This window comes from Pteropus vampyrus, unplaced genomic scaffold (assembly GCF_000151845.1).
Source record: "Pteropus vampyrus isolate Shadow unplaced genomic scaffold, Pvam_2.0 Scaffold82, whole genome shotgun sequence".
NCBI classification, from domain to species: Eukaryota; Metazoa; Chordata; class Mammalia; order Chiroptera; family Pteropodidae; genus Pteropus; species Pteropus vampyrus.
In genome coordinates, this window is record NW_011888863.1 from 8,952,957 (window position 1) to 8,966,530 (window position 13,574).

A 13,574-nucleotide genomic window follows, 5' to 3' on the forward strand; every position below is an offset into this window, starting at 1 on the left:
TGTTTGCCAGTAGAATCTAAGTGTCACAATAGTAGGGACATTTTATTTCACTCATTGTTGCATCCCCAGCACCTAGGACAGTGGATCCTCAGTAAAGATATGTTGGCATCAAGGAGAGAGGGAGAAAGTAGAATGGAAGAAAACAGTGCCTGGCCATAGTAGTCACACAGTGGATGCATATTTCCTTCTCTTCTGAAATTCTGTGTCTATTCTTTTTGGACAGTATCCAGAAATGTAAAGGGAATGGACAGTAAAGAAAAACAAAAAACAAAAAACAAAAAAACACTGCTCACAAACAAGCAAAACTAAACCTGGAAGATACAACTCTTAATAATGTATAGAGAATATAATAAATGCATAAAACTTCCCTTCATGAAAGAGTCTAGAAACCTCTGTAAAAACATGCAGATTATTAAATGAAACAGGAATGCAGAGATTTGGGTTTGAGTTGATATATCTACTTTTGAACACCAGGGGGAACCTTGTGTTAAATTAATCTAGACAAAGTGCAGATTCATCTCATGTATTTCAGAGCTGTCTAGGTCACTTTCTTTAATTTAACTAACTACACATCCCAGTTTTTTCCTAATTCTTCCACATAATACCCCAAGTGCTCATTTATAAAATGAAGAATTGCTATTTTTTTTATTCACCACAGTTTGAAACACCTCGTCTCTCAAATAACTTATCCTAGTTCTCCGAGACCTTACTTTAAAAACAATTTCAGCATATTTTCCTATAATTTACCTTATTTGTTCTTGGCATAATGCCAAGACAGCTTTCTGAATTTTATGCTCAAGAGGGTAGTAGATTTCAGTAGCTATCAGTCTTATAGCTGCATTAAATAAAACTCACTATTAAGGTTTGTCTTCCCAAATATATTTTAGCATAGAGCTATAACTACAGTGGTAGAAAGAGACAATAAAATCACACTTCTGTGGAGCCACTTAAAAGATTGAGCTATTTGGAGTGACATACAAAAAATTCCTTCACATTAAATATTCTCTCTTCCACAGTCTTGCCTTCAACTGTTAGCTTATATCTTTAATTCAGTCTGCTCTTTTGAGCTCTTTATCATACTTCTCAAGTACCTATGAATTCAACTGTATTTCCCATGTTTATATGTTTCAATATATTCAAAATTGAATTTACTTTCTCTGCTACTTCCTCCTACCATCAATCTCTTTTTTTTCTTGTATCTTCTACTTGCTAATGAAGATCTTGTAGTCACATTCAGACCAACCCCCTCCCCCAAAAGTAAGTTTCCATTTGTCCACCAGGTTTTTGGCTATTTTACATTATCTTTTTCATTGATTCATTTATTTTTATGCCACTACTGCTGCCTTGGTCCAGGAGATTATCAGAGTATTTCTTCTAAAATAAAAATCTAATTATCTTTGAGATTTTCCAGTAGTTCCAAGTTATCTGCAAAGTCCATCCAAATTTCTTGGCATAGCAACAAAAGTCTTTTTTTTATTTATGCCTCTTGCCTGCCTCTCTAGACTCCTGCCTCTCCACTGCCCTAACTCTATATCCTAGCCATGCTGAAGGTCTTGACTTTTCATTGACATCCATGTCTATCTTTATATTTGTTATTCCTCTCTTTCCATAAATTTATCTGCCTAGAGAACTCATTTTCCTTTGGAATTTTTTCACATACCATCTCCACAATGAAACATAACTGTATCATAAAGATGTTTCTTGAGTCCACTCCATGCAGAACTTTGTGTTAGGTGCTAAAGGGGGAAAAGTAGAGATTGTATTGCTCTTCTCAAGGCTGAAAATGTATAGTCTAGTGGGAGAGTCTGCTTTTCTATCTTTACCTCTGTGCTTTTCTCCCTCTGGCTTCCCTAGCATTTGGCACACACCATGTTTCGTGTGCACCCCTGTTTTAGCACTGCCTCTCCTTCTAAATTGTGACCCCTTGAGATATACTGATGATAATCACGATTAAAAAATAACTAACTGTGTTTACACTAGTTTTTAAAATATTTGGTAACGCTCATTGTCACATAATGCATAAATTATGGCCGAATTATTTCAGTAAGGCAAGATCTGCACTTGTTAATATTTCAAAAAGCTATTTTGCTATTCTGTTATTAAAACTATACTTTTTAAGATTAAATTCTGTAATTGAACATTTTAACTAACCCAAGTAATTTTTTTCTCCCACTGACATTATTTCAAATTAACTGCAACTATTTTTTTCACCTTTGTTTTCTGAGAGTCCGTGTTCTGTAAATATTCTGAAGGAGACATTCATTATGAAGGATTTGGATGCTGTTCAATTATGTATGACTTGACTCTAATGTTTTACTTCTTAATCTCCCAGCTTTCTCTTCAGCAGGGCAAGAGTAGCTAATGGCCTTTCAGTAAGCCCTTAGTAAATTTTTCTTTCTTTAAGGTCAACTTCATTAGTACATTTATCTTATTTTTCAGCCAAAAATATGTATACTGAAATGAATAGGCCTAATGTCAAATGTCTCCATGCAGGGAGAGAAAGAATCTTCTGCTCCATTAATTGATGTAGTTAAATGATGCATGCACTTGAGGCCAACATGCAATGGAAAGTTCAGGGTGTTGCTGCTACTCTACCCTTCCTAATCCCTGTCACAGTGATTGGTAATGGCGTAAATATTTACTGATAGAATATGAAACCAAACCAAAAGCTACAAACAAACAAAGGATTTAAACTGAATTTAGCAGATGTGTAAGGAAGACGTTAATAGAGTTACTTTAGTATTTGGATCACAGTGGTAGCTCTCTGACCATGTTTCCAAAATGGACAAGACCTGGTTGAGATTAAAACTTTATTTTCATGTTAACTAGTTTTTAATCTTTACTGTCAGTATCTAACTCTAGCTGCTTATGGTCGAATGGGTCAGTCTCTAAAAGAAAGACTTTAAAATCACCCAAGTCACCTTTCCCAAGATAGTGTTTTTACTCATCATCCCAGCTCCCAGTCCAAAATGTTGTCAACCTTAATTTTTAATAGAATTGCATTTAAAATAAATTACATATTTAAAAGGATACAGTATTGATAGCTAGAAAAGTCTTTTCTTTTGATTCATTATTATTGAAAAAGTCAAAAATATTTTCCAAAAGATTAGGAAGCATTTTAGTCAGAAAAAAATAAATAGCCAAAGAGAAATAAAAGAGCTTAAAAATCTGAGATAAACTTGTATGTGGAAAATCAAAACTATTAAATAAATGAGAGTTAGAACAAAAGTCTATCAACTCTTATTTAGCACATTTACATTTTAAACTAATTAAAATATTCATATGATCATTGAGGGAATTCAGAATTTCTTTTAAGTAATAAGAAAAGTTTCCAAAAATTGGGACTTTGAAGTGGTTGCGCCTTAAGTTTAAATTACTCACTTATCAGGATTGACCTGCTTTGATTTTGTTTTGTTTTGTTTTGTTTTTTAAAGCATAAGCTTGCTTTGTAATATTGGACTTGTATGTTTTGATTTCCTTCTACAATACCTCTGAATGTTGAAGGTCACACAGCACAGAATTTTTAAAAATTTGTATGGTAGATGTACATATTTAAGGAAATCATGACAAAACTTATAATAATATAATCACATTTCAATAAGCTTGTCTGTGCATTTTCTGGCAGATACCTCCACTCGAACATGATTATATACCGTGACTTGAAGCCCCACAACGTGCTGCTTTTCACCCTGTATCCCAATGCTGCCATCATTGCAAAGATTGCTGACTATGGGATTGCCCAGTACTGTTGCAGAATGGGGATAAAAACATCAGAGGGCACACCAGGTGGGTGATAAGGTTAACTTGATAATCCCCTTGTCAAGAGGGATAAGCCAGTGTCTTCATTTGTGAAGAATCAGGAGATTTTTGAAGATTCAGGAGAATCAGGAGAACACTGTAGCCTAGCACATTGTGCACAGAAACTTATCGTATGAGTAATTGTGACTAGTACATTGTGATTTTGATCATTATATTCTGGAGAACAACAACAACAAAAAGTCAACTAATGTAATTTTTCAGGGAAAAAATAAATTAAAAAGAAAGAATATTTTTTTGCCGTTAGATTTTAAAAAGTTGGATTTTAAAAACATCACATACTCCGGAAGTGGTAAAAAGGAACAGCAACAGTTTTAATCTAGGTACTTCTGAAACTTACCTAAAAATGAAGCAAACCAAATTCAGGTTCACAAACCCTTTTTCATAACTCCAAAACCCAAAGAAATTTGAAAACCCAAAGTTGTTTTTTTTTTTTTTCTTTTAATAACTGGTTAGGTGGCAAAATCTGACCCAAATGGACTTGGTGCTTATGATGATCTTTATTTCTCACAATCATTGTTAATATGTGATGTTTCATGGCAGAAATATAAATGTGTTTGAGAACAGGATGCTGGCCCTAACCCTACTGAAAATTTATGTAATTATGTTCTGTGGAGCATTATTAACTTTATTAAATAAGAAATATATAAAATTCTAAATACACTGGTTCCAAGAGTTTCACATGGGGGCTTTGGGGCTGCAGCTCTTGGTTACACTTTCTTCTTATAGGTTAGTACAAGAGTTTATTTTAAACCCTGCATTTCAGTTTTCTTTCTTCATTATTTATAGGTTGTTAATAGTTCAATAGTTAAAAATAATATAGCTTCTCTATTTATAACAAGATGAGTCATGGTTACTATGTAAAGTGAAACATACCTGTTCTGGATACCATTATGTCTACGGTCTCCAGAAATCACAGGCATCATCTTCTTGCCTTAGATTTTAATGCTGCTTTTAGAGTTATCCCCAACCTTTTTCTGTCATGCTTGTTCTAATAACCCCATTACTTCTACTATTAACTTTATACAGTGAACTCCATTTCCCGTGCTCTGGCGTTTGCATGGTCTTAACATTCAGACACGTTCTTTCCACATCGCTATCTACCCCATGGAGTCTCTCCTCACTTTCCCAGCTCCTGTTTCCCTTTTTCTAGTCTCAGTTTCATCAGAATCTCAGGTTCCGATTAATAAGAAACAGCGATAGGGCAAGTGACATGTGCAGACATCTTGTCTTTCAGATTTCAGTTTGAGTGGAAATAAAAAATAGAGGAGTTGATAACTGTTGAGGGAGGACAGCTCTATCTTTAGAAAAGTCTCATATAGTTAGATACTTGTAAATAAAGTTACAGATGGCTTTACATAATCTTGAAGATTGCAGCTCAATTAAAACACTTGCCTAAGATGGAAGAAAATACTCTAGGGGAATATGTGACTAGGCAAAAGATCTGAGGTTGTTCTCTATTCCCTGCCCACCCCAATTTATGTACTTAGAGAAACTGATGGCTCCAGATTTTATTTTTTCTCCAAATATACATCCTCTCATTTGGAAGTAGAATGTGTTTTCTCATAAACATTTCAAAGTATGTTTTCTGGCTGCTAGTGTCTCTGGGTTTCAATAATAAAAACAATAATTAGCATCTCTTGAGCACCTACTACATACCAGTCTCAGTGCCAGGTCCATTAGACACATAGTATGTTTTCTTTACACCAGGGCTGAAAGTTAGCTTTTATCTTCTCATCTGTAAAGTGAGGAAGCTTGAGGATCAGCGAGATTTTGTAACTTGCACAAAGTAGTACAGCTAGAAGGCCAAGATAAGAACTCAATCTAAATGTGAATTGAATCCAGAGCTCTTTGGCTTTAAATCCTATAGTTGCTCTCCTGACCACATACAACTCTAACATGTCTTTAAAGAGGTTTAAATATTCAATCTTAAGTTATCAAAAAACCAAAATGAACAAAGCAAAATGATGGGACCATGAACAGCAAATATTGTCAACTACAGGTTTGAAAAATTTATCTTAAAAAGTAGAATTCCACAGGCCTCATATACTCTCACCTAGGAAATGTTGGCACAGTACAGAGGTCTTCTCGTGGAAAATCTGCTCATTATGCTCATGTGACATGAAGTTGGGCTGGGACACTCAGCCTGAGTCCGTAGTTTGTTTCCTCTCCACCTGCCAACTGGTCCCTCTATTTGTGGAATAGAAACCTTGCTGTTGAAGTCTTACGCACGTACTTGGACAACATATCTCTCTGCTTCCTGTTGACTGTTCCCTGGTACTCAAGCCTGCCACCGCCCTCCATAGGCTGAGCCAGCTCGCAGCCAGCTTTGTTCAATTCTGTTCAAACTCATGGCCATTCATTTTAGGTATCTGACTTGCTAATTTTAGTCATAGCCTGTCTAAAGTTCAATACCCAACTTATTCTTCATACCAAGCCAGATTCTTGTTCCTGATCCCTTTTAATCTGCTGTATCAATGTGTGGTAACATAAATATGGAGAAAGATCATGACAGAAAAACCCATAGCTTGATCTTTTTTGTTCTGCCCTCTCTTCCCCAGGCTGCCTAGTATATTGTAAGTACCTTGGAACTTCTCTTTATCATTACCATATTTATTATTGTTAGACCACTTCTAATCACCTCAGCCCTAAACTCAGCCTCAAATTTTAAATAACAGTAACTGTCACCGCTGCTACCACCATCATAAAACTTTTCTTCCCCCGAAACAATTATGTTTGAAAATAAAATCATTCCCTTTCATATGATTTTAATCATCTCTTTGTCTTTTACTTCTAATGGATCTTCCTGTTAGTATTACAACTTTTAACTTGAAAATGTCTAGAGAAACAAAATACTATGTATTTGTTAAATTTTTATACTAACCCATACTGTGGTGCATTCACTCTGTGTGCATGTGAGTGTGGGTTCATTACTGTTGTCTCAGAGAAGATGGTAATAAGAATAAACCCTTCCGTGACATGAACAGTGTGCTTAGTCCTTTGCATGGGTTGATTATCTCATTTAATCCTTATGACCCTGTGACATAGGCCCTATTACTATTCCTGGTCTACAGATAAGGAACTAAACTTAGGACCATTAAAAATGTCAGTAGAGTCGTACAAGATGCAAACCCAAGCAGCCTGAGAGCAGAGCCCCTGGCCAGATACTATCATAGCTGGAATGCAAACATAGAAACAGTTTAGTTATTGGCAAGGACTACAGCACAGTGTCAGTCTACATTTTAAAAGGTAAATATGGGATGGATACTTTCAACTTTTAAAAAAATGTAGAGAGCTTTAACTTTTACTCAGACAATTGGATATGTTATATCCTGTTGGGAGTGACAGTTAATTATGTGTTCTGTGACAGTTACACTGTTGACTAAGATGGATGTCAATTGATGTCTTCAACTCTGCCAACACCCATGGAAATACCATAGTCTTTGGGTAAATAAAAATGTTGGTCTCTGGTTATATACTACCATCTGATAGAGGTTATGAAACATACTCTACTCATATTTCTCTGAAAGTAAAAAGAAAAGAAAATATAAGTTTCTGTGTACTGTGTGATATATAAGCAGACCTAATTCATCTATGGTTACTTTCTTTATATACTCATTGTATTTGTTAAAATGCAGGATTATCTGCAAAATAATTTCTAAAAATAGTTTTTAGACAATGAATTACATTTAAATTATATTTTCCCAATTGTTATGATAATTCTCTAAGAGTAAATTATCCTTATTTTTTATTCATTTATTCAGTGCATTTGGCAATAATTTGTTGAGCATTTACTAAATACCAAACTGGTGCTACTATTTCATAGCTGCATGGTGTTCATCAGGATTTATTTTTGGGGACTGTTTTCATTTCAGTAAATTGTGATGAGAAAAATAATGCCTATCTCATAGGGTTGTTGAAATGGTAAAATGAAATAGTCTACATAAACAGCATAAACAGGGCTTGGTATAATCCAGTTGCTCCAAGCATGTTAACAGTTACTCTAGTGGTGAATTTGGGGAATGTATGTGGATAGTTTTACCCTCCAGAAGCACATATTCTGCCAGGAGAAATAAGGCTATAAGCAAATAATCATAAAGCATTGTGTCAATTTCAATAGGCAATCTAGTTCAAGGTACAGTGATAGCACGGAGGACCAAGTGATTAACTGAGCTACGGGTCATCAGGATTTCCTTCATAGAGGAGGTGATTCTGGAATTGTATCCTAAAAAATAAACTGGAGGCTTGAGAAAAGAAAAAAAGAATGGGAGGAGACATTCCAAGGAAAGATATTAAGGCATAAAACGACTTGTCTTATTGAGATAATTGGAGGAAATTTGGTATGGACTAAGAGCTATATAGATGGAGAATGAAAGATTATTTAGTTAAGTGTTCTTCAGTTTTGGCTATATATTAGATAACATGCAGAGCTTTAAAAAAAAGTATCCACTAGGGCTGAATCCTTTATAGTTTTTTTTAGTAGGTATGGAGCAAGGACTCTCAATTTGGCCACATATTAGAAGCTCCTGAGAGTAAGTAAATATGAATAGAGTTTAGAAATATTCAAATAAAAAAAGCAATGTCAGTTATTTTAATTAGTTTTCCTCAGTGGTGCACACTCTAGTCACTGCAGTGGGTTCTGGAGATACGGAGATAGATATGACTTAGTTGACTGGTTGGCAGGGTGTATAGCATATATGAAACATGAACTGTAGAGTCAGACTATCTGGGTCTGAACCCTTGTTCTACCACCTAGTAGCTGAGGCTGGAGACATTACCTAACTTCTCTCCTTTCTTATGCAATAATACCTAATAATAGTATCTATCCTAGGATATTGTTGTGAAAATTAAATGAGAAATTCATATAAAGTATTTAGCATAACGCCAGGCGTGTTCCTAGCTACCTTTGCTTTCTTGGACTCTGCTTTGTCTTCTCAAGTTGTGGGGATGGGAGGCTCTGTTTGAGTTCCCCTTCTACATGTTGTGTGGTGAGAACTATACAGGCACTGACACGACTCTTCGTGTTTGTTTACTCTCTCTCTCAGGGATCATTGTCCAGTGCTCCATGTGTCCAGTGTTTCATCATATATTTTTTCTGATTATTTCATTGTTTTATGCAGGATGGCAAATCTAGTTCCTGTTATTCTGTCTTAGCTAGAAGTAAATAAATTTGAACAGCTTAATACAACAATGTACATTTAGGATTTCAGTTAGCACTTAACATTTCTAGTGTCTGAGGGCCATCAGTACTCAACAGAGTAGCTATAATGTATGGTAGTATGGTGCACGAGTGCCATAGATCATTCACAGTATTAGATCATTGATCATGTAGCAATATTTGTTGCTTTGAAGATGCAGAAATTGTTTCTATATCTAGTCTTTCCCAATGGTAGGTAATATTGAAAGTGTTCATTTTCATCTCAAATTAAATTCAGTGGTGAATACATTGAATAGTTTACAAGTTTATTCTTCCTGTTATTACTATGGTGACAAGTTTAGTTAAATATAAGGCAAAAATTTTATAAGAACTTGCAGTTGCTGTTTCAGGGAAGTCCTCAGTAATGAGGATACATGTATTAGGAATTATTTTAGCACTATCTTAATTACTCACACAATTATTTAGCTTAGGGTTTGAGAATTATATTATGGCTATGTAGGCAAATGTTCTTATTCTAAGGAAATGCATGTTATCTTTAGGGCTGAAATATTGTATCTGCAGCTTAACATGTCAAATATATAATCTATGTAAGGTTACATGGCATATGATATAGCACATATGTGCTTTACATATGATATGTGTAAGTATATATATGTATAGAGAGAGACAAAGAGAGACACAAATGTGGGAAAATTGTAACAGGGAATGTGTGTGTGTGTATGTGTAGAAAGAGACAAAAAGTGAACAAATGTGGAAGATATTAACAATGAGTACAGTAAGGGCTATCATACTCAATTTTGACACCTCTGTCCTTTGACTTTTCATGGCCTTCCAGCCTGGTGAAGGACTGCTAAGTTTCATCTTTTGCTGGTAAGCTGTCCATCAAATAGAAGTGTTTTTGAATTCAGTTGCTTACTCCTTGAAGGCCATGAGTTCATACTTTGTTATGTTTTCCTGGCTGTATGTTTAAACTACTATAACAATCATATATGTCGTTGTAGAACATTTGGAAGTATTAGAAGGAAATAAAAGCTATCTTAATTTCAACACTTAGACATAATCATTATTACATCTAAAAGTATTTCTTTGTGTACATTCTCATCAACTTTTTATTTTGAAAATGTTTAAGCCTACAGAAAAGTTGAAGAATAGTGCAATATACACCCATATGCCCTTCATGCGGATTCATCGATTAACTTTTGTCACACTGTTCTCTCTCTCTCTTTTGTATGTAAATATCTTTGAAATTAAATAACAGACGACATACTATGTCATCCCTGAACACATTGGCATGTATTTCCTTAGGATAAGGATATTTGTTTACATAATCACCATACTCTTATCACAGCTAAGAAAATTCAGTTGAGTTTTGTTACATATTTGGCAAACTTTCTGTCTATTCAGAATTATATCTTACATTTTCCTTTTATTTACATGATATGTCATCTTAAAATGATTTTTAAGTTACTATATGTATACATTATTTGACCAGTTTCCTTTTATGGTTGGAATTCTTTAGATTCTTGATATTTTTACTGATATGAATAATGTTGAAATTACTTTTTTTTTTGAAGAATTTAAAAGCAATTTATCTCTATTGTGGAATGAAGGTTTTATTTCCCTTTAAAAGAACTTCAGACATGAACTAACACCTGACAAAGAGGGCTTTTATTTGTTTAAGTCATGGTTTCATTTTTATTTTTCCATTGCATAGAAGGAACACAGTCACAAGTTCTTGAAATAATGAGGGCATTGGAATTTTAGCCACATGAAAGTGACTTGGAGTGAAGTCTAGCAATCTCCTTCCTAACCTTGCCTCTGTTTGAAACACTGCCCTAGGAATAGTTATTACTAGGAATAAGAAAAATGATATAGGAGTTTTTTCCCCTGTTATGTTTCATTTCTTTAATTATGAAACATTACTTAATATCTTATTGTTGAATGTTTGTCTTATTCTTCAAGATCGACCTTGGGGTGAAATGTTTTGGATAGGGCTGTTAATTGTTTGATCAAGTTTGTCTCTTTATAGAGATGACATGGCCTTGTTTAGAGCTTATCTCCCTGATTCTTCATTAGCATATATGCCTAAACATATGCATATTTATTAATATATTTGCTTACTTACAGGGTTTCGTGCACCTGAAGTTGCTAGAGGAAATGTTATTTATAACCAACAAGCTGATGTTTATTCATTTGGTTTACTACTCTATGACATTTTGACAACTGGAGGTAGAATAGCAGAGGGTTTGAAGTTTCCAAATGAGTTTGATGAATTAGCAATACAAGGAAAATTACCTGGTAAGTTTTGTCTATAATAGATTTTTTAAAAATATCATCAGCTTCTTTTTCAAATTATTTAATTGTAGTAGTATACTTAATTCATTTTATAGCTGATAATTCCTTGTTTAGTATTTGAATATTCTTAAATCCTGTGACACATTAGTAAAAACAATCTAATGGTAAGGTAGCAGTTTTAGGCTTTAAAAAAATATATCTCAAATTAGTATTGGTGTATTTGTTATATATTTAGGAGAATACCCAGAAAATGAAATTGCTGTTAAAACTCCAGATTTGGTAACTTTTGTTCTCATTAAGAGTTACTATGTGCTCATTTGCCTGGAGTGTTTTTATTTTCTTGGTGTGAAATAATTTATATGCAGAAATGGAAGCTTGAATTATTTATAATAATAATTTTTAGTAGTAAATATTAATAAGAATTAGTAAACGAGTATTTAATGAGATCAAATATCATTTTGAATGATTGTTTCATGCTTTTAAGAAATTCTAGGACTTTTGTCATTTATTCCTTGACTATTACTTCAGTTCCCACAGCAAAGTACTTTTTTAAATGTATTTAGCTGCTTCTCATATTTTCTGCTTTCCTTTTCATTTAAGAAATAGTTTTGAACATACACTGTGTGCCAGGTACAGGGATATAGCTTTAACCTTCTTCCTCAGGGGAACTTTAAAAAGTCCCAGCAAAGAGAAATTTATTATCATTTGGATAAACTTTAGACATAATCTGGGTCATCTCCCTTATTTTACCAGTTAGCTTTCAAGAGAACATTTCTGGGTCTCTATTCTACACCAACCAGAAGAATGGCATACCTCTTACAAAAAACAAACATGCACAAACCAGCTGTGGGGATATGAGGATGAAAAGTTTGCCTACTGTGAATATTAAAATAAAAAATACTTCCATAGAAGTCTAATTATTATATGAACAAAAGTGTTGTCTTTTGAAATGCAAGTATGAAATGAAAATATATTATTTTATTCAATTTTTATGAGTATCTTTTTTATACCATAAAAAAATCAAAAAATCCTTTTTGATGTCTCTAGGGGAAATAACGCTAATAAAATTGGCTTAATTAATAATAAATATAGGATTATGGAGATCAGTGTTTTCCTTTGCAATGTCTGGACCTTTCACACACATTGAGAGGAAATAAAATAATTGTTCTGATTTGCCTTATGTCGTATCATATGTTTTTGAATGTTTTAGATCCAGTTAAAGAATACGCTTGTACCCCATGGCCTCCGGTTGAGAACTTAATTAAAAGATGTTTGAAAGAAAATCCTCAAGAAAGACCTACTTCTGCCCAGGTATTATTATAATCAAAATTTATCAATATTTTGTATAGAACATCGAATATATACATATACACACACACATACACATAATACCTCCTCTTTATATATATGTTTGAGTGTGTGTCTTTATATATATGTGTGTGTGTGTGTGTGTGTGTATATCAAAACTCCCGTATCCTCCACCACAAAAAGAACATTGCCAGCACTCCAGAAGCCCCCACACGCCTCTTCCTAATTGCATTACTCTCCCTATAGATGTAGCCACTTTCCCAGCTTTTGTGATAATCCTTGCTTTTCTTTATGATTTTACCATTCAGTTTAGTTTTCCTGTATTCATCGTTTATTTAAAATAGAATCATAATCACATAATATTCTGAAATTTTTCAGTTTTCTGAAAAATAAAGTGTGAGTTTCATTCAGGTTATTGAACATAGATGTTAATTATTTTCACCGCTGTTCCATTCCACTGTTTGAAGGCACGACAATATATTTACTTATGATCATATCCATGGATATTAGTATTGTTCCCAGTGTTTTGCTATTGTAAAAAGTGCAGGTTGAATGAAAATTGCTTTCTGGTAAACACCTAGGATTTGAACTGCAGAATTATAGGACATGTGAATGTCCAGATTGTTTTCTGAAGAAGTTGTGATAAGTTAACATTTACATCACCTGTATATTATATCGGTAGCTATTTCTGTATGTCTTTTCCTTAAATTTTGGTTCTGACTTCTTAATTTTTTCTAAATACGTTCAGTCTTGTATATTGATTTACATTTTCCTAATTACTAACAACAATGAGCATCTCTTTATATGTTCATTGGTTATATATATATGTTTCCTCTTCTGGGAAATGCCTGTTTTTGTTTGTTTGTTTGTTTTTGTTTTTGCCCATTTTTCTATTGGGGTATTTGCATACAAATTAAATAAGAAAAAGAGATTCTTTTCTATACTAATTCTTTGTCTGTTATATATTTGTTTTTCTATTTATTTATTTTTTAAATTT

The 13,574-nt window shown here is 33.7% G+C and overlaps 1 protein-coding gene across 1 annotated transcript in view; it reads left to right on the top strand.

Annotated features, from left to right (window-relative positions):
* The window catches only part of LRRK2 (leucine rich repeat kinase 2), a 115,307-nt gene that overhangs the window by 88,738 nt on the left and 12,995 nt on the right, over positions 1-13,574 (top strand). The window contains exons 41-43 of the mRNA XM_011363166.2: positions 3,626-3,786; positions 11,102-11,272; positions 12,480-12,580. Of these exons, the coding sequence (XP_011361468.1) occupies positions 3,626-3,786; positions 11,102-11,272; positions 12,480-12,580 (433 nt within the window). The remainder of the gene's footprint in view (positions 1-3,625; positions 3,787-11,101; positions 11,273-12,479; positions 12,581-13,574) is intronic.